Consider the following 26,619-nt stretch of genomic DNA (forward strand, 5'->3'; position numbering starts at 1 on the left):
GAATAACAACAATAACTAATAATAAAAGAGAACAATTAGAATATACTTTTTTTTTGAGATGGAATCTTGCTCTGTTGCCCAGGCTGGAGTGCCATGGCGCCATCTCAGCTCACTGCAACCTCCGCCTCCCAGGTTGAAGCAATTCTCCTGCCTCAGTCTCCCAAGTAGCTGGGACTACAGGCGCCTGCCACCCCCGGCTAATTTTTGTATTTTTAGTAGAGACAGGGTTTCACCATATTGGCCAGTCTGGTCTCAAACTCCTGACCTTGTGATCCACTCACCGTGGCCTCCCAAAGTGCTGGGATTACAGGTGTGAGCCACCGTGCCCGGCTACAATATACTTTAATATAAGTGACATGAATAGTTTTCTCTCTCTCTCAAAATACTGTAATATTTGGGATTGCAGCTGCCTGCAGGTAACTGAAACTGCAGAAAGCATAAGGGGGACTACTGTATCTGACAATGGACTTGGATCTAGAACACATAAAGAACTCTTACAACTTGATAATAAAAAGGATATAACCCAATTTAAAAATGGACAAAAGATCTGAACAGATATTTCTCCAAAGAAGACATACAAATGGCCAGTAAGGGCCAGGTGCTGTGGCTTATGCCTATAATCCCAGCACTTTGGGAGGCCGAGGCAGGTGGATCACTTGAGGCCAGGAGTTCAAGACCAGCCTGGCCAACATGGTGAAAATCCATCTCTACTAAAAATATAAAAATTAGCCAGGTGTTGTGGCGGACGCCTGTAGTCCCAGGTACCCAGGCAGATGAGACACAAGAATCACTTGAACCCGGGAGGCAGAGGTTGCAGTGAGCTAAGATTGCACCACTGCACTCCAGCCTGGGCAACAGAGCAAAACCCCACCTAAAAATAAATAAATAAATAAAAATAAAAGAAAGAAAATAAATAGCCAATAAGCACAAGAAAATATACTCAATTTCTGTCTTAGTCTGTTTGTGCTGCTGTAACAAAATACCTGAGACTGAGTAATTTATAAGCAAAAAATTTATTCCTCACAGTTCCAGAGGCTGGGAAATCCAAATTCAAGGTGATAGCACATTTGGCATTTGGTGAGGGCCTGTTCCATTGTTCCCGTTCTCGCAGAGGCATCTTCACACGGCAGGAGAAGAAAGGAAAAAAGAAGAAGAAATGTTATATGAAGCCTTTTTATAAGGGCATTAATTTCCTTCATGAGGGCAGAGCACTCATGACCTAATCACCACCTTGAAGGCCTCACTTCTTAACATCATCACATTAGGTCTTCGGTTATAACATGAATTTTGGAGGACACAAACATTCAAACCATAGAAACATCGTTAGCCATCAGGGAAGTGCAAATCCAAACCACGTTAAGATACCACTTCACACTCACAAGAATGGCTATAATAAAAAGACAGATAATAACAAGCGTTCGAGAGAATGTGGAAAAATTGAAACACTCATATGTTGCTGGAGGGAATGTAAAATGCTTTGCAATGAAGTTGGAACTGCTTTGGAAATAGTCTGGCAGTTCCTTCAAAGTTTAAACATAGAGTTATCATATGACCTGGCAACGCCAGGCTTCATCATATTCCCAAGGGAAATGAAAACATATGTCCACACAAAAACTTATATGTGAATGTTCATAGCAGCATTATTCATAGTAGTCATAAAGTGGAGACAGCTGGGCGTGGTGGCTCCCAACACTTTGGGAGGCCAAGGCAGGAGGATCGCTTGAGCTCAGGAGTTCGAGACCAGCCTGGCCAGCATAGTGAAATGTGATCTCTACTAAAAATACAAAAATTAGCGGGACATGGTATACGTGCCTGTAATCCCAGCTACTTGGGAGGCTGAGGCAGGTGAATGGCTTGAATCCAGGAGGCGGAGGCTGCAGTGAGCCAAGATCACACCACCGTACTCCAGCCTGAATGACAGACTGAGACTCCATTTCAAAAAAAAAAAAAAAAGTGATAAAACAGATAAATGAAATGTGTTATATTCCTACAATGGAATATTATTGAGCCATAAAAAAACAAAAGGAAAGAAGTACTGACACATGCTATAACATGAATGAACCTTGAAAACATTAGGTTACTTGAGAGAAGCCAGTCACAAAAGACCACAAATTGTGTGGTTCCATTTATATGAAATGTCCAAATAGGCAAATCCTATCCTAAAAGAAAGTAAATTAGCGGTTGCCTAGGACTGAGGGATGGAGGAAATGGGGAGCGACTGCTCATAGGTATGGGATTTCTTTTTTGAGAGAAATGAAAATATTCTAAAACTGATTGTGGTGGCCAGGCTCAGGGGCTCACGCCTGTAATCCCAGCACTTTGGGAGGCCAAGGCGGGCAGATCACCTGCGGTCGGGAGTTTGAGACTAGCCTGACCAACATGGAGAAACCCCATCTCTACTAAAAATACAAAATTAGCTGGCCATGGTGGCACATACCTGTAATCACAGCTACTCGGGAGGCTGAGGCAGGAGAATTGCTTGAACCAGGGAGGTGGAGGTTGCAGTGAGCTGAGATCATGCCGTTGCACTCCAGTCTGGCGAGAGAGTGAGACTCCATCTCATTAAAAAAAAAAAAAAAAAAAAAAAGAATGTTTCAGGCAGAGGGAAGAGAAGTGCAATGGTGCTATTTCAGGCAGAAGCTTGTCAGGTTTGCTGTGGTGTGGCTAATGTGGAAGGACTCAGTGGGAAGGAAAAGAGATGAGGGCAGAGTACTGGGCAGGGCCAAGTTAAAGCCATATGCATACTGTTACATTTTTTACTTGTCTAATATATTTCATTAAATATAGACAAAATATTATAAATAAAGATATAACTTTTGATGTTTGTAAGGTCATCTGTTATTTCCACTCCTTTTTTTTGAGATAGGGTCTCACTCTGTCACCCAGGCTGGAGTGCAGTGGTGCGACCACAGCTCACAGAAGCCTCGACGTCCTGGGCTCAAGCACTCCTCCCACCTTAGCCTCCTGAGTATCTGGGACTACAGGCACATGCCACCGTGCCCCACTAATTTTTTATTTTTTGTAAAGACAGGATTACTCCATTGTACCCAGGCTGGTCTCAAACTCTTGAACTCAAACACTCTACCCACCTTGGTCTCCCAAAGAGCTAAGATTACAGGCGTGAGCCACTGTGCCCGGCTTGTTATTTGCATTTGTGATTTTAAAACTCCATGTTTTTTATCATAAGTTTGTCAGGTGCTTTCTGAACAGGAAATGCCTTAATTTATGACTCAAAATACAAACAAATGTAGGTGATCAAACGCATATCTATGTCTTCAATGGAAATGTATATACATATGTCATTAATGAAGACAACCTGAGAACATGAAATTCATGATATATTTTCTTTTCCATCACCTAGCCCCCTAAAGGAGAGATCTTTCATTCAGAGCCCTGGGTTTTGTTTTGTTTCATGATTTGCTTTTTTTTTTAAATAAGAGTTTATTTATTTATCTATCTGAGACAGGGTTTCACTCCCATCAGCCAGGCTGGAGTGCAATGGCATGATCTCAGTTCACTGCAACTTCTGCCTCCTGGACTCAAGTGATTCTCTTGCCTCAGCCTCCCGAGTACTGGGACTACAGGCACATGCCACTGCATCCAGCTAATTTTTTGTAGAGACAGGGTTTCACCATGTTGGCCAGGCTGGTCTTGAACTCCTGAGTTCAAGCGATCCATCTGCCTCTGCTTCCCAAAGTGCTAGGGTTGCAGGAATGAGCCACCGCATGGCCAAAAGAGTTTATTTTTTAAAGAAAATTGACTTCTTTGAAAAAGTAGAAATGAGGCTGGGCGCGGTGGCTCACACCTGTAATTCCAACACTTTGTGAGGCCGAGGCAGGTAGATCGCTTGAACTCAAGAGTTTGAGACCAACCTGGCCAACATGGTGAAACCCCATCTCTACTAAAAATACAAACATTAGCCTGGTGTGGTGGCAGGTGCCCGTAATCCCAGCTACTCGGGAGGCTGAGGCAGGAGAATCGCTTGAACCCAGGAGGCAGAGGTTGCAGTGAGCCAAGATCGCGCCATTGCACTCCGGCCTGGGCAACAAGAGCAAAACTCCATCTCAAAAAGAAAAGAAAAAGTAGAAATGAGGAAGTGGCCAGCCTGTGTGGGGATCTAATCAAACAAATCTTCCCTTGATGAGGGTAGTACTTAAGTTGAAAAAAATTTGCCTATATAATAAATATTGCAATATTTTATTTTATTTTACATTTTTTGAGATGAGGGTCTCACTGTGTTGCCCAGGCTAGTCTTGAACTCTTGGGCTCAAGGGCTTCTCCTGCCTCAGCCTCCCCAGTGGCTGGGCTAATAGGCACACACCACCGTGCCCAGCTCTACATACAGATTTTTTTTTTTTTTTTTTTTTGAGATACAGTCTTCACTCTGTCACCCAGGCTGGAGTGCAGTGGTGCCATCTCCGCTGACTGCAAGCTCCGCCTCCCGGGTTCATGCCATTCTCCTTCCTCAGCCTCTGGAGTAGCTGGGACTACAGAAGCCTGCCACTGCGCCCAGCTAATTTTTTGTATTTTTAGTAGAGACGGGGTTTCACCGTGTTAGCCAGGATGGTCTCGATCTGCTGACCTCGTGATCCGTCCGCCTCGGCCTCCCAAAGTGCTGGGATTACAGGTGTGAGCCACCGTGCCCGGCCCATACTGATTTTTAAATTAAAAAAATCTACATTCTATATTCCCATCATAGCTTCTCCCTAATAAAATCTTTGTCAGTGTTTATGGGACTTCTTCCCTGGAAAATCTGCAAGCAGCCTGGTAGCTTTATATATATAGGAAAGCCAAAAGACAAACTAGGAATTATGTCAGAGATGGGGAAAGACTAAGGATTTTACCCAAATCAGTTGAGAATCAGCCTTAAGTATAAATGGGCCAGGTGTTGGTGGCTCACACCTGTAATCCTAGCACTTTGGGAGGCCAAGGCGGGCAGATCACTTGAGGTCAGGAGTTCGAGACCACCCTGGCCAACATGGCGAAACCCCGTCTCTACTAAAAATACCAAAATTAGCCAGGCGTGGTGGCACGTGCCTGTAGTCCCAGCTACTTGGGAGGCTGAGGCAGGAGAATCACTTGAACCTGGGAGGCAGAGGTTGCAGTGAGCTGAGATCACACCACTGCACTGCAGCCTGGGTGACACAGCGAGACTCCATCTCAAAAAAAAATTAAAAAATAAAAAATAAATGAAGCACAATTAACATTTTATAATTTTATAGAGCAAAAGTCCATAAAAATAAATATTCTAATTAACTGTTTCTCCTACATCTTATAAACACTATTATCAAGCTCATTTAAGATTGAAGATAAATTATATCATGGCATGGGTAAAGATTTTCAAGAAGGAGTTGCTGAGATAAGCGTCAAAATTCTCCAGCATAAATTCACTGACAGGGATTTCTGTTCAATCTTTTTAAAATTCTAATATCCAATTTATTTCCTCTAGAGAATAACTCATGTAGAATCATAACCACTTTGGTGGACCTTGATTTTTCCATCAGTAAAAGTATAGAACTAGTTTTGACTTAACAGTCAACAAATGCCTACCTTCTCCATATCTGGCTGATGAGAGCGCCCTCATGTGTGCATTTGTTGTAATGTTTTAGAAATCTGAAAAAGACAATATTAATCTCAGCAGTAATACAATAAATAATGTCTTCATTTGCACATTTATGATAGCTTCAGGTATTACTCAGTAAAAGCTAAAGGCAAATGCTGTAGTAGGTTAATCTTACTGTCGTTCACTATCAAACCTTTCATATGCCAATTTCATCCTAAAACAGTGAAGTTATTGTTTTGGTTTAAATTTTAATTTAATGACTTAAGGGACTTTTTCCCTTAAAACTTCTAAATATTTCATTATAATATTATTTCATCATTAGGCTTAAAGGAAAATATGTGGTCAATTGAGTTGTTATTTATTATACATGATAGCTTGGCATCATCTTTTTAGGGATGGAAAACAGCTCCAGGGACCAAGTCTAACTCAGGTTTTTGATATAAGAATTTACCTGTCAGCCGGGCGTAATGGCTCACACCTGTAATCCCAGCACTTTGGGAAGCCAAGGCGGGTGGATATAGGTCAGCAGATTGAGACCAGGAGTTCAAGACCAGCCTGGCCAAGATGGTGAAACCCCATCTGTACTAAAACTACAAAAATTAGCCAGGTGTGATGGCAGGCACCTGTAATCCCAGCTACTTGGGAGGCTGAGGCAGGAGAATCACTTGAACCCAGGCAGCAGAGGTTGCAGTGAGCCAAGTTCACGCCACTGAACTCCAGCCTGGGCAATAAGAGCGAGACTCCATCTCAAAAAAAAAAAAAAAAGAATTTACTAGTTTAAATCGTAACAATTTCTTCCTACTCAAAGAGACTACATTGGAAGAAGCCAAAAGAGAAGCTTATTTATTTATTTATATACTTTATTTATTTATTTTTGAGACAGAGTCTTGCTCTGTCACCCACGCTGGAGTGCAGTGGTGTGATCTCGGCTCACTGCAACATCCGCCTCCTGGGTTCAAGCGATTTTCCTACCTCAGCCTCTCTAGTAGCTGGGATTACAGGTGTGTGCCACAACGGCCAGCTAATTTTTGTATTTTTAGTAGAGACAGGTTTTCACCATGTTGGCCAGGCTGGTCTCAAACTCCTGACCTCAGGCGATCCACCTGCCTCAGCCTCCCAAACTGCTGGGATTACAGGCATGAGCCACCAAGCCCAGCCTAGAGAAGCTTATTTTTTAAAAGAAAATATACAAAAAAATCAAAATCTCATAAGTCCAATTGTAATTTTTTTTGGCTTTTAAAAAATGCTAATGCCCTCAAATATTCTCCTATCCAATCGTTGTATTTTAAATGGCATTCCTCCAACAAATATTTGTTGAGCCCCCCACTATATGCCAGGATTGAAATGTCAAATCGAAGGAGGCAATAGCTACTGAAGTAAAGCAAAAAAAAAGTACTGATTGTTTTTCCTTCTATAAAATGACCTAGTAATAACTGCTTTACCCAGGAGAGTTGCTGTAAAGATCTAATAACATGACATATATAACCACACCCCTAAAGAATGAGGTGTTATTAAAATGTTTGCAAGAGAAACCTTAGTAATTCCAAGCACATATTTTAGGAATGGTTTCTTGTGTAGAAAATCCTTGAATGTGAGGCTCTGCTGATTTTTTTAATGCATATTCTCTTCTTATGTATGTGGATTTTTTTTTTTTTTTTGAGACAGTGTCTCACTCTGTTGCTCAGGCTGGAGTGCATTGGCATGATCTTGGCTCACTGCAACTGCCACCTCCCAGTTTCAGGTGATTCTCCTGCCTCAGCCTCCCGAGTAGATGGAATTACAGGTGTGTGCCACCATACTTGGCTAATATTTGTATTTTTAGTAGAGATGGGGTTTCACCATATTGGCCAGGCTGTTCCAGAACTCCTGACCTTGTGATCCACCCACTTCAGCCTCTCAAAGTGCTGGGATTACAGGCATGAGCCACTGCGCCCGGCCTATTTTTTTAACTAATGTTTAAAGAGACCCACTTTATGTACAGAATTCTGGCTACAACCTAACAAATGAGTTGCTCTGTTCATCAGTTATAGCCAATTTAAGTAATTGTGAAAAGCTCAACAATACTTTAACTGGCAATGAAAGCTTCAATATCTCACGTTTACCACCACAACTTTGGATTTCTTGGTAGCTAAATAAAATGCTTCTATTTTGTGGGGGAAAAACTGTCACATAAGTTGAAATTCTGCAATGTTCAATTGACAAAAAGGTCTCTATGTTAAATCAAAGGTATAAATTCCACGTCAGTAGTACATGAGAGAGAAAAAAAGCCAAAATTAAAGTGATTCATGCTCACTTCCCTAACTGAACCTAAGATTTTACTAACAGAGATGCCGTAACTTTGATCATGCACATATCAAACTTGAATTTAAAAACATGCATGCACTCACTCATCTTTTATCTCTTATGTAATTAATACTGTAAGATTATATTTTGCCTATGTGCTCTATATTACTAATTTATAGGATTATTACTATTCAGTGTTGTTTACTTGAAACCATACTGTACTATACACAACTTTTGCATTCCATGCCAACTTTATTTTTTTTAATTAATTTTTTTTTTTGATACAGAGTCTCACTCTGTCACCCAGGCTGGAGTGCAGTGGCACGATCTTGGCTCCTGCAACCTCTGCCTCTCGGGTTCAAGTCATTCTCCTGCCTCAGCCTCCCAAGTAGTTGGTACCACAGGCACATGCCACCACACCCGGCTAATTTTTGTATTTTTGGTAGAGATGGGGTTTCACCATGTGGGCCAGGCTGGTCTCGAACTCCTGACCTCAAGGTTATAGGTGTGAGCCACCATGTCCCAACCCCACGCTAACTTTAGAGCTTATTTCCCATCCCATAAGATACAACACTACTTGTGTTACGTAGTGAGCAGTGTGGGGAAGAAAAGCATAGAATTAAGTTAGTGACAAATCCAGTGAACTCAAAAAGAGGGAAAAAAACACTCCCAAACAATTGTTGTCCCCATATTCTATTCTCCCTAGAGGTAGTCCAAAAAGGAATGACAAAAGAAAAAAAAGGATACAAAATGAGATAATGGTTCATGTGACATATAAGTACAGTAATAAAATAAACAAACATATATGATATTTAAGCAAAATAGTATGTATGCATTGATGGTCATCTGATATAAATCCATCATTTCTGTTGGCCAATATCTAAAACCTTTACTTTTCTGAGGAGACAAGCTATAAATCTATGCAGATATTTCTACAATGAGAATTCACTATTACATATGAACCAATATAATTTGGTGTCAAATATTCACAATTAGTTTTAAAAAATCCCCTACTTGGCCAGGCATGGTGGCTCATGCCTATAATCCCAGCACTTTGGGAGGCCAAGGCAGGTGGATCATAAGGTCAAGAAATTGAGACCATCCTGGCCAACATGGTGAAGCCCTGTCTCTACTAAAAATACAAAAATTAACTGCGCGTGATGGCAGGCGCCTGTAGTCCCAGCTACTCAGGGGGCTGAGGCAGGACAATCACTTGAACCCAGGAGGCAGAGATTGCAGTGAGCTGAGATGGCACCACTGCACTCCAGCCTGACGACAGACTAAGACTCAGTCTCAAAAAGAAAAAAAAAATCCCCTACTTATGTTAAGAGTACCAAAAATAGGGCCAGGAATGATGGCTCATGCCTATAATTTTGGCACTTTGGGAAGCCGAGGTGGGAAGATAGCTTGAGTCCAGAAGTAAAATAGTGAGACTCTGTCTCTGCAAAAAAATAAAAAAATAGCTGGATGTGGCACACACCTGTAGTCCAGGTACTCACGAGGCTGAAATGGGTGGATCACTACAGCCTGGTAGGTCAAGGCTGTAGTGAACTGTGATCACACCACTACACCCTACACCCAGCCTGGGCTACAAGGTGAGATCCTGTCTCAAAAGAAAAAAAAAAAAAGGTACAAAAAATCAATAGCTCTTTCAGGAATAAAATACATGTAGTTAGTGAGGTTTTTCTCTCCCACTGCTATAACTTAATTTTTGGTTGAGATGCTAAGCCAAACATCATTTTAAGTCTGTGGCCCAACCAAAAAAGGGAATCATACTCTTCAAAGAATTGTACATTCCCACTCTAATTGCTAAAATAAAATGTTGGATTATGAAAATCAATTTTGTAGGTATCAATAAGTTATAAGAGCATGGCTTATTTAAAAAAAAAAAGTGGGCCAGGTGACCTACATGAGCTTCAAAGCAAGCAAACTGAATTTACTTATCGAAGAGCCCATCCTCATACTTAAAATTTCCCGTGACTACATGGAAATTCTTTCACTTACCAGGAAGACCTGATTGGCACTTTCACTGAGAGCTGCATCATCTGGGCTGTCGACACGTGTCTGACGTGCAAACTTGGAATCAAACTGACTTACATCCTCTTCAGATTGCTTTATACAAACAAAATAATTTAGAAAATAATGAATAGTCTATACGACATCAATCAAATGCACTGTAAGCTCTGGGAGCTCTTTTCGCAGGGTTTAACTATAATAAAGTATTAGAATAGTCTTAGCAGGCACAGAATGAGAAAAAAATGCAAGTGGAAAATACTGAGTCAAATTACATCTTCAAATCTTAAACATGCACTAAAATAGATTTTAGTACACTGTTATTCCTATTAAAACTGTGAATATATCGACTAGGCATGGTGGCTTATGCCTGCAATCCCAGCACTTTGGGAGGCTGAGGCGGGCAGATCATGAGGTCAGGAGTTCGAGACCAGCCTGGCCAATATAGCAAAACCCCCTCTCTACTAAAAATACAAAACATCAGCCAGGCACGGTGGCGGGCGCCTGTAATCCTAGCTACTCGGGAGGCTGAGGCAGGGGAATTGCTTGAACCTGGGAGGCAGAGCTTGCAGCAAGCAGAGATCATGCCACTGCACACCAGCCCAGGTGACAGTGCGAGAGTCTGTCTCAATTAAAAAAAAAAAAAGAATATATCGAGCTCAAAACAAGCTGGAAAATATGTGAATATCAATTTCCCCTCTCACAAAGCTTCAGTGTGCCTAGTCCACTGGCTAAATCCCTGTTTGGAGATAATTAATTCAGTTGGCTACTGCAGGTTTGTAATAAACCTGAAAAACTACTGAAGCAGAGTTAAAACATGAATAATACTGGTAAGATGCTCCAGTTAAAATTTCTTCCCACAGCTTATTTCATTCCTTTAGAAATCTAAAGGAGCAAAAATAATTTTCTATTCCGCATGGGTTATGTTATATTTCCTTGTGAAAGTATAGTTATCACTTCAGTTGTAACCATGAGATTTATTTACTTAATTCCTTCTCTCTTTCCCAAAATATCTGGTTAGACTCTTGGGCCAAATGTAGGAAGTAAATAATAATTTAGAATATCTGACTTAATAGTAAAAGATGACCACACTGACCTTATAATTCTCTTGGAGCCCAGACTGTGAACCTGCACTCCCTGGAGGAATGGCTGATTCCAAGTGTGGGGAAAATGTACAAGGTAAGCATAGAACACCAGTTTCCTTATTTTGCTCTCTCACACAACACCAGACAATGTGCTCATGTCAAAAGGACTCAGAACCCAACATGAAGATGCACCCAGCATTCACTGCACCCAGCATTCAACGAAGGGAAAAAATGAGCATCAATAAAAATAACTGCCAGGTGCGGTGGCTCACGCCTATCATCCCAACACTTTGGGGAGGCAGAGGCAGGTGGATTGCTTTTGTGCTCAGGATTTGAAGACCAGCCTGGTGAACATGGCAAAACCCCGTCTCTACCAGAAACACAAAAATTAGCTGGGCATGGTGGTGTACCTGTGGTCCCAGCTACTCAAGAGGGTGAGGTGGGAGGATTGCTGGAGGCCGGGACGTCAAGGCTACAGTGGGCAGAGATTATACCACTGCACTACAGCTTGGGTGACAGAGTAAGACCCTGCCTCAAAACAATAAATGAATAAATAAAAATAAAATAAAAATAACTGCAATGAAATGAAACACAAATATGTTAAAACGTGTAACTTCATAATATACTAAAAAAGAAAAAAACACACACAAATTTCATTGGTCAATTTTGGAAGATGCTAGGGAACTAATTCACTATTTTGAAAACTAGGAAAGAATCAAACATACATCCTGCCTTTCCTGTATGAACTGTACCTTGGGTAACTAACTGATCAAAGAGTTTCTCTTTATGAAAGAATTCTAGCTAACAAAGAAAGAAGAAATAACAGAATAGACCATTTCACAAACACCTGATGAAATTATAAAAGTAGGCCAGAGTTTCTCAACCTCAGGGCTACTGACATGTTAGGCCTATTAACACTTTGCTGTAGGGGGCTGTGCTGTGCTGACTCTTACCCCTGAAGGTACCTATAGCATTCCCTCCCCCAAGCTGTGACAATCAGTATGTCTCCAGACATTGCCAAATTACCCTGGTAGTGAAATGCTGACACAGGCAGTGACCATGAACATCACTAAAAAAACACACATACCCACACACAAGTACACATTATGCCTCCTGATCAAAGCATATGCAATATTGAGAGTTTAATCTGAATCAGATCAACCACCTAAATTTAACTACCAGTTTTTGCAAATTTGGGGAACAGATGAACATGGTCAATGATACTCTGGGGATAATATCCAGCAAAATCAAAATTTGAGAATTCTACAGGACAAATGACCCCGTTTCTTCAATAAATCAAGAGGGGAATCTATAAATGAAAAGAGACCTAAGAGACATAGTAACCAAACTACATACAGACCTTGATCAAACCCTTACAAACAGGAGAAAAAAAAAAAAAAAGAATGGAACAACAACAACAAAAAAAATTAGGTGGGGCAACACAGGGAGACCTCATCTCTAGAAAAATTCAAAAAATTGGATGTGGCGATGCACCCCTGTGGTCCCAGCTATATGGGAGGATCCCTTGAGCCTCGGAAGTTGAGACTGCCATGAGCCACTATCATGCCACTGCACTCCAGTCTGGGCAACAGAGAAAGACCCTATCTCAAGAAAAAAAGAGAAAAAAAAACTGGGGAAACTGTCAACTTCTTAGGTGTGATGATGGGATGACAGTTATGTTTAAACAAGATGATCTAATTATTTTTAAGCTGGGCAGTAGGTGTATGACAGTTATCCTCCTTACAATTGTTTGTTGTTTTTAAAAGTGGGTCACATTATGCTCCATGACCAAAAAATAATCACCATCATCATCCTCCTCCTTCTCCACCTACAGCCCGAAGAATGGAAAAAGAAACTGTGTTTTCTCAGATTCTGAAGTGGCAGAAAGACAATAACACACTAACTCATTTACTCATAAACATATTGTTATGGGTTGAATTGTGTGCCTTACCCACCCCCCAAAAAATTTCGTGTGTTGAAACTCTAACCTCTAGTTCCTCAGAATGTGACCTTATTTGGAAAGGGTTATTGCAGATGTAATTAGTGAAGATGAGGTCCTACTGGAGTAGAGAGGAACCCTAATCCAATATGCCTGGTATCCTTATAAAAAGGGGAAATTTGGCCACAGATATGCACACAGGTAGAACACCATGTGAACATGAAGGCAGAGATCCGAGTGATGCACCTACAAGCCAAAGAATGACAAAGATTACCAGCAAACCACTAGATGCCAGGGGAGAGGCATGGAACATAGAGTTTCTCACAGTTGTCGAAGAAACCAACTCTAACAACGTGATCTAGAGTTTCTAGTCTCCAGATCTATGAGATAATAAATTTCTGTTGTCTAAGCCCCACGGTTTGTAGTACTTTGTTGCAGCAAGCCTAGCAAACTAATGCACACATATTCTATATTTTGAAGAAAAAATTCCCAGAGAATCATACTTAAAATGGTTAAATTAAGCAAAATAAAACAAACCAAAAAAAGAAAAGTCCCAACTACCTGAAATATTTAATTGTCTTAGGTAACTGACTTAAGAATATCTAATACAGTCAATTACCACTGGTTTTAGTTCTTTAAAAGATAGTACAAAAATAAAAGATGCTTGGCTGGGTGCAGAAGCTCACACCTGTAATCCCAGCACTTTGAGAGGCTGAGGTGAGTGGATCACTTGAGCCCAGGAGTTCGAGACCAGCCTGGGCGACATGGCGAAACCCTGTTTCTACAAAAAATACAAAAAAATTAGCCAGGCATGGTGACACATGTCCGTAGTCGCAGATATTCGGGAAGCTGAGGTGGGAGAATCACCTGAGCCTGGGGAGGTCAAGGCTGCATTGAACTGTGATCGTGCTACTGCACTCCTTCCTGAGTGACAGAGTGAGACCTCATCTCAAAATAAAATAAACAGGCCGGGCGCGGTGGCTCACGCCTGTAATCGCAGCACTTTCGGAGGCCGAGGCGGACAGATCACGAGGTCAGGAAATCGAGACCATCCTGGCTAACACGGTGAAACCCTGTCTCTACTAAAAATACAAAAAATTAGCCGGGCGTGGTGGCGGGCGCCTGTAGTCCCAGCTACTCAGGAGGCTGAGGCAGGAGAATGGCATGAACCCGGGAGGCAGAGCTTGCAGTGAGCCGAGATCGCACCACTGCACTCCAGCCTGGGCGACAGAGCGAGACTCCATCTCAGAAAAAAAAAAAAAAAAAAATATATAAAATAAAATAAATAAAAAATAAAAACAAAGATGCTGAAAAGAGGATAAACCAGAGATCTTTGAACTGCTAATAAAAATAATGTTTCTGTCTGCTCTGAGATTTTTCTTTTTTTTTTTTTTTTTTTTTGAGACAGAGTCTTGCTGTGTCGCCCAGGCTGGGGTGCAGTGGCACAATCTCGGCTCACTGCAAGCTCCGCCTCCCGGGTTCACGCCATTCTCCTGCCTCAGCCTCCGGAGCAGCTGGGACCGCGCCCGGCTAATTTTTTGTATTTTTAGTAGAGACGGGGTTTCACTGTGTTAGCCAGGATGGTCTCGATCTCCTGACCTCGTGATCCGCCCGCCTCGGCCTCCCAAAGTGCTGGGATTACAGGCTTGAGCCACTGCGCCCGGCCGAGATTTTTCTTATTCTAAAACAATCTCAAGCGATCTTCCTGCCTCAGCCTGGAAAGTAGCTGGGACTTACAGGCACAAGCCACCACACCCAGCTAACTTTTAAATGTTGTGTAGAGATGGAGTCTTGTTACATTGCCTATGCTGGTCTTGAACTCCTGGCTTCAAACCATCCTCCCACCTCAGCCCTTTAAAGTTTGGGGATTACAGGCGTGAGCCAATGCACCCAATTATACGCTTTCACGTATACTTACCAACACAGGTTTAAAAGGGGGCTCCACCTTTTGAGCCAGAAGTTTTTCCCAGTTAATGTGTCTAAAGAATGGATGAGCCTAGGGAAAAAAAGCAGAAAGAAAACTTGAGGGGAATAGACTTTGCTGGATTGATAATCACCTTTTTGAAGTTACAAGTCACAAAATAAGCTAAACTTATAAGCAACTACATATAACCCTCAGAAATACATAAAACTAGCATTATCTTCCCCACAAAACACCAAACATGCCAATCTCTACTTGCATTTCTCCAGCGTCCCCAGGACCATCTCACAGATGAGAAGCAGCATTTCTTTTCAGCAGCTTTAAAGAGGATAAAGAACCTTAGTCAAACTGATTTTTTTCCTTTTTAGACTTTGCTTGTCTACTTTGCCTTGAGAAAATATAGTTTATTGGCTGGGCACGGTGGCTCATGCCTGTAATCTCAGCACTTTGGGAGGCTGAGGCAGGTGGATCACCTGAGGTTGGGAGTTCAAGACCAGCCTGGCCAACATGGTGAAACCCCTTCTCTACTAAAAATACAAAAATTAGCCAGGCATGATGGGGCATGCCTGTAATCCCAGCTACTAGGGAGACTGAGGCAGGAGAATCACTTGAACCTGGGAAGCAGAGGTTGCAGTGAGCCAAGATCATGCCATTGCACTCCAGCCTGGACGATAGAGTAAGACTCCATCTCAGAAAAAAAGAAAAGAAAAAAATATATAGTTTACTAATTACTGCTGAAAAATTGTTTAAGGGTCTGTAATCCCAGCACTTTGAGAGGCCAAGGCAGGTGGATCACCTGAGGTCAGGTGTTCCAGACCAGCCTGACCAACATGGTAAAATCCTGTCTCTATTAAAAATACAAAAATTAGCTGGGCGTGGTGGTGGACGCCTGTAATCCCAGCTACTCGAGAGGCTGAGGCAGGAGAATCGCTTGGACCTGGGGGACTGAGGTTGCAGTGAGCCAAGATGGCACCACTGCACTCTAGCCTGGGTGACAGAGTGAGACTCCATCACAAAAAAAAAAGAATTAAAAAAAAGAATATGAAAAGAAAGTCGTTAAACATATCTGTACTTTGCCTTCAAAATTTAAAGACTTTTTTGGTTCAATATATATTATTCAAAATATACATTAAATTCTATCTAGTTAAATCCTAGTCATTGAATCTTACAGTGTCAGTGACCATTTAAGGACCTTACCTTTTTAAGCAGACCTCTGGCTTCTTGTGTGAGGTAGGGAGGCAAATTGAGTTTACATTTGAGGATGTTGTCAATTGTTTTCTTTCTATTCTCCCCAGTAAATGGGGGCTAAGAGTAGAAGACAAGTGAAAAATATTAGTATATACAAAACAAATTTTAAATAACAATATCTATTTCCTGAATTAGTTATGCATGGAGATCAGAAATGTATGCTGTGAAATGGGCTAACTGCTAAAGACCTTTATTTTGTTTTAGAGACAGGGTCTTGCTATGTTGTCAAGGCTAGATTCTATTAATAATCCTTAGCTCAAATGATCCTCCCACCTCAGCCTCCTGAGTAGCTTGGGCTACAGGCATGCACCACAGTGCCCGGCAGACGTGCAGTTTTTAAGCAACAGGACAGAGGAAGTAGCAGTGTCCTGGAAGGAAGCCTGTGTTTCCACCGTTAACTTGCTGTGTGATAATAAGCCATGTGATTTTATGCTTCAGTTTCTCCATTTATAAAATAAGGGCATTATCTGTTCAACATCTATTTCACAGGCCTGCTATGACATAGATCATTTAAATGAAAATGTTTCTGAAAGTATGAGATCCCATATAATCATACAGCATTATTAGTGTTAAACTGCTAATAACAAATCTTTGGGCTTTGAAAACTCCATTGGTAACATTTTCAGAAAGCACAGGACAGGTCTCTTGCTACAGTGACTCAGCACAGACCATAATACACACAGCTTTTAACTGTGCACCTACTGCTCCAGTCAGCATGTCATACATGAATGCTCCCAAACTCCACCAATCCACAGCACGATTGTGGCCACTTCTCATCAAGATTTCAGGGGCCCTACAATGAGGAAAATAATATGCTTAAAAATGCACCCATTTGCATATCATCTGAATTAGAATTTTAAAAACAATATACAGAGTCAATGAGGCTACAGAAAACAGATACTATTCCTTAAAACAGGTAAAATTAGCTATTACCCCCAAACCGATTATGTTTAACATGCAGCTCACATGTATTTTATTGTTCCACAAAATGTCTGTGTGACTGTTCCATCATGAATAGATTCTTTGCGTAGTCCAAAGTCTGTTAGTTTCACATGACCTACAATGAAAGATTACAGCACGATTATTCTCAGAATTCCAAGTATGTGCAGTGTTTGAACATGTCATATAAGACCTTAGTCTAACCTTCCATTTAACTTTTTTTGCCTCAAACTTTTCTTGCAGATGTCAAGAACAAGGTACCATCCATAAAATGGGATGCTAACTGTTTAAGGCTAGGGCAAAGTCACCTTTTGCCAATGATATAATCTCTCTAGTAAAGAGAAAATAAAGATAGAGAAAAAAGTGAAATAACCTGTTTAAGGCCCTAGCTTTAAGTATACACAGAATCCTCTACCATCCTGAAAAAGAAAAATCCTGTTTTATGAAAACAGGATTTTCATAAAACTGTTTTATGAAGTCTAGTTTAAGTACACAGACCCTAATAAAGATATTCTGTACCTTTTAAACAAAGGTGTGAGATAGTACTTCAAATATATAGCTTTTATCACAGTGAACTGTGAAGAGTTCTTAAAATGGTCTCAGAAAGTCACTATAACAAGGTAGCTCATTCTACCCAATGCTGCTAATTAGGGGAAAGAAATAAAATTGCTAGATAGTATGAATCAACCATTGCTGACCCAGAAAGTAAAAAACTTACCACCTTATACAAAGATCATTTCAGTTCAAGTTTAGTTTTCTTTACTGGACTGTCATAACAAGTGGTTCAACAGTCTCAGGGACTCTAGTATTTGAGGTTCATTTCACAGAAAAGGCACAATGACCTATTGATTCAAATGTAAACATATACTACACTCTGATACAGAATAAGTGTGGCCTTTATTTTCACAGAACCATCTGATACACTCAACCTTATAAATCAAAGAAGTTAACTATTCTATCGCTCCCCTATTCTATCCTGTGACTTAGAATTCACATCAGAATCCAGGTTTTGGGGAGTGAGGAGGTGTTGATGAGAGGAAGGAAGAGACACTGATTCCCTTGATATATTCAGTTAAGTATATCATTTCTCCTTAAAAAAAAAAGGTGGGTGGAGGAGTACAATCTGGAATGTTTATATGAGCCTCGGTTGTTCATACATCATTTTCTAAGAGTTTGAAACAATTAACTACCTCATGGATTATTCTGTAGACATCTAAGGATTAGCAGCTGCTACCACTTTCTAGATACCCTGGGTCAGCTGGTTGCTCCTTTGGGGTACGAGTGAATTGCCAAGTCTACCCACAGCCCAGATTAGCATAAGTTGAGCTGTCTGTAGCAGCATGCAGTTGCAGTCAAGGCTCACTATGCTATATCTATAGCTGTAAAGATTATTAGTCTCTCTGATGTTTATGTTTGTTGTTGCAAACAAACAGCAAGAATAAACTGATTCTGGCAGTGGGGGAGGTGGGTTATGCCTGTCATCCCAGCAATTTGGGAAGCCAAGGCAGGCAGATCAACTGAGCTCAGGAGTTTGGGACCACGCTGGGCAACATGATGAAACCCCATTTCTACAAAAAATACCAAAAATTAGCTAGGCGTGGTGGTGTGCCACAGTGGCCCCAGCTACTTGAGGGGCTGGGGTGGGAGGATCACTTGAGCCTGGGAGGTGGAGGTTGCAGTGAGCTATAATCATGCCACTGTATTCCAGCCTGGGTGACAGAGTGAGACCCCCATCTCAAAAAAAAAAGAGTAACCTGATGCGTACTAAACATCATATTCCCAAAGTTTTATCAAATACTTTGGTTCAATTGCAATCCTTTTTCCAGCATTAATAAAACCTACTGTAAGAAGCATAGCTTCTAAAATTTGCATATTTTCTTTTTCTTTCTTTCTTTCTTTTTTTTTTTTTTTTGAGATGGAGTCTCCCTCCATCACCCAGGCTGGAGTGCAATGTTGTGATATTGGCTCACTGCAACTTTCGCCTCCTGGGTTCAGGCGATTCTCCCACCTCAGCCTCCTGAGTAGCCGGGATTACAGGCACCCACCATCATGCCCGGCTAATTTTTTTTTTTTTTTGTATTTTTGTAGAGATGGGGTTTCACCATGTTGGCCAGGCATCTTGAACTCCTGACCTCAGGTGATCCGCCTGCCTCAGCTTCCCAAAGTGCTGGGATTACAGGTGTGAGCCACTGTGCCCAGCCAATATTTACATATTCTCATTATTAAAACTCAACTTGTATAATTAAGATTCACTTTTCAATTTAAGTAACAAGCCAAAATTAATGTTTACACTGGCTTTTACAGCCTAAAACATTACACAACATTTGATGTAAGGATTCCAAAAACATTAAAAACTATAAAGAGTAAGGATTAAACTAAAAAAGGCAGTTGAGCGACTATTATCCTCAACTTCTGTTACTCTCACCAAGCGTAATTACCTAAAGACTTAAAACATCACCAAGTACTATGATGCCATGAATTCTGAGGGAGGAAATATACAAAATAGAGAGATGAGTATGGGGCTTTGAAAATGGCCATGACCTGTGTGGCAGGATTTTAAGATGATTATTTACTATAGAATTGTTTACAGTATGTCTCCACCTTGGTGATTAAGCATGATATTCTCCGGCTTCAGGTCTCTGTAGATGATCCCCTTTTGACGTAAATGCCCCAAAGCCATGGAGATTTCTGCCAAGTAAAAGCTGGAAACAAAAGTGATTTAATAAAATTAAAAAGAGTGTAATCTATCCAAAGCAGTTTATGTATGGAGCAAAATTCCTGGAAAGAAACAGACATGCACCAAAGACCAAATTAGTGGGGTAGGGGGATGTATGGGAAAAAGAGATAGCATAGGATGCTGCCAAAAGGCATGGGGACATTTATGTTTCACTCATTTTAGTGAAACTATGAAGTGCTTTATTTTGCCCTTAGAACATACTGCTAAAATTGCAAAGATGTCCGGAATATGCTAAACGGCCATTGGTCATGTTTTGTTCTGTCTGTGTAGGAATTAAGCTAATAGTCAATCATTTCAAAGCAAATTTCTCCCATCCACCCTCAACTTTAAAATCCCATAGGAAATAGGAACTTAATTATTCTCAGAGATCAAGTCTTGATTTCAAAAGGTGTCTTATAACCTGACCCTTAGAAGCCCACTCATCCCTTACTTAATACAGCTACATATTTATAGACAGCTTAGGCCCACAGTATCTGCCCTCCCTCCTGTCAGCCAGCCCACAACTATAAACTGTGTGACACTCAAATTTATCTACCTCAAAAGAATAAAGGGCTGAATCAACCCTGTCTGGATTCGAAAAGCACAAGGCGCCGCAATACTGGCTGCATAACAATGTTGCAATCCTGCAGATTACTCCAGGATGGAGAGGGTGTGTCCCAGAGGACTGAGGCAGTTTCACAGCCAGCACGACCACAAACACAGCCTCCAACACGGCTCAGTGAGCCTCCTCCAAAAAAGGGCACTTCATCCCTAAGGCTCTTCAATGCAGCTTCTGCGTTAGAAAAGGCCTGAAATTAAACAATGGAATGCAGTTTTGGTAATTAAGGTAGAAAAAAACATTTAAGTGTTGTTTTCTATTAAATTAATGTGTAGGATAAACTGATTTATTGTGACCCAATATTGTTGCTTCACAAAAGGATGTGCATATTTTTAATTTGAAGCAGATGACATGTTTAGAAATAGGAGGGTAAATCCCATCCTGACTATATAATCAATCCACAGATGATATGCCCCGGCTTATCACCTCCCTAAGACTGCACCTTGAGAAATAGAAAGCCTAAAAAAAAGAGATGATTTCTGATAATTTCCATTGCTCCACACATAAAGGTTCACTGGAAAACCACACTCACCCACAGCCAAGGCAGGCAGCTTACCAATTCAAGGAAAGAAAGCAGCAATGAGAATGGTTCTGTTAGGAGCAACTGGTGTGAAGAGCGTTCCACTCAAGCCTAAGGGCAAAGGAATGATGTGACCTCCATAGCTGCCCAGTCCCAAAACTGCTTCTCCCCCTTGAGGTCCTGAGTGAGTGACTGGCTCCAGCTCAATTTACTGAATCATGTGGCTGCCCATAGTGGGAATGGGGCTTTGCTTGTAATTACCTGAATCTATGCAACCACAAAAAGTTCACTTACCAGGCAGTGTCTTCCATAAATATTCCCTCTCTTTCTAACTGCATAAATAGTTCTCCTCCTGTAAAAAAAAGAAAAAAACATTACAAATAAAACAATATGGCCAGGCGCAGTGGCTCACACCTGTAATCCCAGCACTTTGGGAGGCCGAGGTGGGCAGATCACGAGGTCAGGAGATCGAGACCACGGTGAAACCCCATCTCTACTAAAAACACAAAAAATTAGCCGGGCGTGGTGGCGGGTGCCTGTAGTCCCAGCTACTGGGGAGGCTGAGGCAGGAGAATTGCGGGAACCCAGGAGATGGAGCTTGCAGTGAGCCGAGATCGTGCCACTGCACTTAAGCCTGGGTGACAGAGCGAGACTCCATCTCAAAAAAAAAAAGGAAAAAAAAGAAATAAAACAATGTTTATTTCCAACCCACTTCTAATAAGAGAGTTTGTGCTTTCCTTCTAACCATAATTAAAAGACATCATCCCCTTAAAAATGAAAAACAAATCCTAAAAATTATAGGTTTTAAAACTAAGTCCTCAGGATTCTATTTTTAGTAGCATTCTTATTCTTCTGTAACACACATGTGTTTAAAAACTAGAACCGGCTTGGAATTCCAGGTTTTATATCTACAAACTTTGAAATATTTGTAGATTCCAGACTTGAGGTTAAAATAAAAAATCTTGATTAAAGACCCTTTAACATTTTACCCATAAGTAGAAAAATGATAGTCTACAATTAAATCACCCTCCCTAATTTTAGTGAATGCTCATATTTTGTATTTTCAGAACCCTTAAATAAACAGAATGAACCTGGCAGTGGCCTAGTAAAAAACATGGCACAATTTGAGTATCAAAATAAATAATGATAATGAAAGGTTACATCACATCAAATGATATCAGAATCCCTAAGTCCACAATGACATAAATAAATGAATACATAAATTTTTTAAATGGGGAAGAAGAGAAAGTTCCTTATTACAGCAGAATGCCAAGTAATAAATGAAGAAGGCATGATGGAGTAAGAAAAATTACTTGGCAAACATCACAACTAATTGTTGCAGGCAAGAATCAATGGATGTCAAAACTGAATGTGGGCCGGGCGCAGTGGCTCACGCCTGTAATCCCAGCACTTTGGGAGGCCAAGGCAGGCAGATCACCTGAGGTCAGCGGTTCAAGACCAGCCTGGCCATCATGGCAAAAGCCCATCTCTACTAAAACTAAAAACATTAGCTGGGTAAGGTGGTGCCTGCCTGTCATCCCAGCTACCCGGGAGGCTGAGGCAGGAGAATCACTTGAACCTGGGAGGTGTAGGTTGCAGTGAGCTGAGATCCCACCACTGCAATCCAGCCTGGGTGACAGAGTGAGACTCCGTCTCAAACAACAACAACAACAACAAAACTGAACATGAAAGTCTGATGGAAGATATTTAAATAATCTCAAAGTATCTCCTCAAAAGATACTTATTAATTACAAAGGCAAAAATGTCACCAGGGAAAAAATCGGCAGACACCACCTTATACATGTGACCGAAGTTAACATCACAAGTAATACGACAAAGATATAAATATCATGTACCTCTTAATCTGATGCATTAAGGGGACACAATGTCACTTCAGTGGTCCTGCCAAAATTGCATAACCTGAATCTAATACTAAGGAAACATCAGCTAAACCCAAAGCATTCTACAAACTCACTGGCCTGTGCTAATCAAAAATATCAACATCGTGAAAGTCAAAGAAAGACTGAGGAAATGTTCCAGATTAAAGGAAACTAAGGAGAGTTATAATTGCATCAATGTCAACTTCCTATTTCTGATCATTTTAGTATAGTTATGTAAGACACTGTCCTTGATTTTGGAAAATATACACTGAATAGGCTGGGTGCAGTGGCTCACACCTGTCATCCCAGCACTTTGGGAGGCTGAGGCGGGCAGATCACCTAAGGTCAGGAGTTCGAGACCAGCCTGGTCAACGTGGTGAAACCCTATCTCTACTAAAAATACAAAAATTAGCCGGGCGTGGTGGTGGATGCGTGCAATCCCAGCTACTCGACAGGCAGAGGTTGTAGTGAGCCCAAGATTGCGCCACTGCACTCCAGTCTGGGCGACAGAGTGACACTCCATCTCAAACAAACAAACAAAAAAGAAAGAAAACATACACTGCAATTTTAGGGGTAAAGGGAAATCATGTCTGTATCACTCTCTTAAACAGTTCAAAAAATTATGTATGCGTGCGTGTATATATGTATACACATATATACATATACATAGAAGGATAAAACAAAATAAATGTGGTGAAATGGTGACATTTGGGGAATCCAGGTGAGAGATACATAGGAATTCTTTTTTTTTTTCGTGACTGAGTCTCGCTCTGTTGCCCAGGTTGGAGTGTAGTGGTGCGATCTTTGCTCACCACAACCTCCGCCTCCCAGGTTCAAGCGATTCTCCTGCCTCAGCCTCCCGAGTAGCTGGGATTACAGGAGCACACCACCATGCCCGGCTAACTTTTCTATTTTTAGTAGAGACAGAGTTTCACTATGTTGGCCAGACTGGTCTCAAACTCCTGACCTCATGATCCACCTGCCTTGGCCTCCCAAAGTGCTAGGATTACAGACATGAGCCACTGAGCCTGGCATAGGAATTCTTTATACTACTCTTAAAACGTTTTAAGTATGAAATTATGTCAAAATAAAGTTTTTCTAGGACGGCATGGTGGCCCACACCTGTAATCTCAGCACTTGGGAAGGCCAAGGCGGGCAGATCACCTGAGGTCAGGAGTTCAAGACCAGCCCGGCCAACATGGTGAAAGCCCAGCTCTACTGAAAATACAAAAACATAGCCCGGTGTGGTGGCGCATGCCTGTAATCACAGCTAAATGGGAGGCCCAGGCAGGAGAATCGCTTGAACCTGGGAGGCGCAGGTTGTGATGAGCTGAGATCACGCCTCTGTGCTCCAGCCTGGGCAAGAAGAGTAAAACTCCATCTTCACAAAAAAAAAAAAAAAAAAAGTTTTTCCAATGGCAGTACTCACAAAAAAGTTGCTCCATTCTGCACCTTTCTGTTCCATGTTACATGTTACTGCAAAATCGAGAAGAGAAGAGTGTATGTAAGTACTTCTCAACCAGTTTACCTCTCTGACCACTCTTACGGTGTTTGGGGGCAAAAAACTAAGGATCTAGACTCCCTAAACCGCTCGCTGGGTCCTTCTCTCCCCACAACGCACCGGGGCCAGCAGGAAGGCCGCTCCGACCCCTAATTTTCCCGCCAATTCAGTTCAAAGAGGCGGCCGGGCCCGCGATCGGCAGCGCGCACAGGCCAACCAAGCCGCGCCTCCGCGAGAAGCGCCTCCGCGTGACTGACGGGGGAATCCGCGGGCCAACGGGCTGGGCGGCCCGGCGGCGCGCGCTCCCGCCGGCCACTCAGAGCGCCGGACGGGGGAAATGGGCGGAGCAAGGCCAGGGTAGGGCGAGCGGCCTCCGAAGCGGAGCCGGGCTCTGAGGAGGCGCTTTTTTTTCCCTCTTTTCTTTCCTCCTCTCCTCCTCCCTTCCCTTCCCCTCTCCTCCCCTCTCTCCTCCTTCCCCCCTCGGTCCGCCGGAGCCTGCTGGGGCGAGCGGTTGGTATTGCAGGCGCTTACTCTCCGGGGCCGCCCGGCGGGTAGCTGGCGGGGGGAGGAGGCAGGAACCGCGATGGCGCCTCAGAAGCACGGCGGTGGTGGAGGGGGCGGCTCGGGGCCCAGCGCGGGGTCCGGGGGAGGCGGCTTCGGGGGTTCGGCGGCGGCGGCGACGGCTTCGGGCGGCAAATCCGGCGGCGGGGGCTGTGGAGGCGGTGGCAGTTACTCGGCCTCCTCCTCCTCCGCGGCGTTACCGGTGAAGAAGCCGAAAATGGAGCACGTCCAGGCTGACCACGAGCTTTTCCTCCAGGCCTTTGAGAGTGAGTGTGTGCGAGGCTTTGAGGGCAGGAAGACCCACTCTGCCAACACCGGGGATGGGACACTCTGCTGGGCCCCCTTCCTCCTCGGGAGTCCACTTGTGTGGTAGTGGAGGGAGGAATTGAGGGGATGTCCCCCTTTCGGAGATTACGTCTCCAGGGGATCCGGAGTCTAGGGCCTTGGGAGAGCTGGAAAAGAGGGTCCGGGTAGGTTCTTGACTCCCCCAAGATTGACGCAAGAGGCTCGGGACTGGGGCCCCACGTTCAGAGCAGGCGGCTTTTAGATGAGGAGGTAGCAGTTGAACTGAGCCGCAGTCACATCCCGAGACTGGTTCTTGTTTTCTTTCATGCCTTTCGGACTCTAGAAATACAGGGGTTTCGGTTGTAGCTTTTGAGGGGCAAAATGAAGCCAGTGAAGGGGTGAGTGCAGTGGAACCGAAGAAATTGTCCTTAGTCTGAAATGCCTTCGCGCTAACTTGGTGCTGCAGGTTCATATGGCACCTTTGGATGCTTAAAACCCTTCAAATCTGTCCACCCATTTTGTGGATATGTAAACTGAGCCAGAGAGTGGTCAAGCATCTTCTCTGGAGACGACCCCGGAATTCTGCTTTTTCTACTCGGCTTACAGAACATTTTCTTGCGTCAATTTCTGTTTCTAAGGTCTGTGCGGAAGGGGAAACTGACTTATTTGGAAAGGAGAGCGAGGTGTCTGGAAACAAACAATAGAGTTTATTAAAAACATCGTAAGTATAAATAATCCTGATTGTTTTTTAAGGAATGTTATATCCTGATTGGTTTCCTTTTTTGCTTTTGTGTGTTATAATTTGGGTGATCTTTAATAGCTAAATAATCTTACAGAAACTTGAATAAACTTGGCTCTACCGCCCAGTGTCCTTATTTATAATTTCACTGTGGCGTATGTTAAGGGCATGGTATCAGCTGTGCTTAGAAAGACGTATTACGTTGTTTAATACCCTTCCTTCATTCTCTCTCATTAGTGCTTCATGAAATTCTAATTGGAACTTAATAGAAGGAATTTCAGTTTTTATCGAAACGAATATTGAACCTGCTTCAGAGAGATTCACATTATTCACGTATTATATTTCTTAATATACTTTGAAATATCTGGAGAGGCTTTAATTGGAAATAGGATGGAGAACTGAAGGGCAGTGGTGACAAAAATGATACTTGTTTGTACCCCTTCTAAAGTATCTCATCTCCCTTTAGTTAATTTAAAATAAAACTAACCAATTGAAGATTTAGGTGGAAATTTTAAAAGTTCTTTCTGAGTGTTAAGACACATCCTCCAAGAAAGTTTTAACTATTTGCGTTGTGATGAGTCTACCTCAGGGAAGTCAAGTGTCATTTGAGCTAGATCTGGTCATAAAACAACTTGAAGTTGTTTACTGGAAAGTTTAAATACTTGAATGTAATTATTCACATAGTTGTTTTTATTTGGTTTATTCTGATACTGCTGTATAATGACCTAAAGTGGTACTAATAGGTCATTAATGTAACTGATATAATGGTATATGTATTTTTCATCGACTTAAGTCCTGTATAACAAA

At 42.1% G+C, this 26,619-nt stretch overlaps 1 protein-coding gene and 1 pseudogene across 1 annotated transcript; one reads left to right on the plus strand and one right to left on the minus strand.

The window, feature by feature from the left end:
* Positions 1-4,992: 4,992 nt before the first annotated feature.
* Positions 4,993-24,870, minus strand: LOC129017035 (ribosomal protein S6 kinase beta-1-like). The gene is made up of 10 exons (XM_063655555.1): positions 24,759-24,870; positions 24,156-24,202; positions 21,141-21,198; positions 19,593-19,693; positions 17,019-17,109; positions 16,734-16,845; positions 16,002-16,109; positions 14,802-14,879; positions 9,851-9,958; positions 4,993-5,613 (listed from the first exon to the last, which is right to left on the minus strand). Exons 3-10 carry the CDS (start codon positions 21,182-21,184, stop codon positions 5,581-5,583), a joined length of 675 nt encoding a protein of 224 aa, XP_063511625.1. The 5' UTR covers positions 21,185-21,198; positions 24,156-24,202; positions 24,759-24,870; the 3' UTR covers positions 4,993-5,580.
* The window catches only part of LOC129017034 (polycomb protein SUZ12-like), a 47,637-nt pseudogene continuing 45,828 nt past the window's right edge, over positions 24,811-26,619 (plus strand).

Source organism: Pongo pygmaeus, chromosome 19 (assembly GCF_028885625.2).
Source record: "Pongo pygmaeus isolate AG05252 chromosome 19, NHGRI_mPonPyg2-v2.0_pri, whole genome shotgun sequence".
Lineage (NCBI taxonomy): Eukaryota > Metazoa > Chordata > Mammalia > Primates > Hominidae > Pongo > Pongo pygmaeus.

Coding starts and splice junctions, on each gene's coding strand:
- LOC129017035 (XM_063655555.1), bottom strand. CDS start 21,184: ATGCAGTTAGAAAGAGAGGGAATATTTATGGAAGACACTGCCTG. Junction 16,110..16,733: donor TAGGTGCACAGTTAAAAGCT/GTGTGTATTATG, acceptor TTCTACTCTTAG/CCCCCATTTACTGGGGAGAA. Junction 9,959..14,801: donor CCCCTTTTAAACCTGTGTTG/GTAAGTATACGT, acceptor GTTTGTATAAAG/CAATCTGAAGAGGATGTAAG.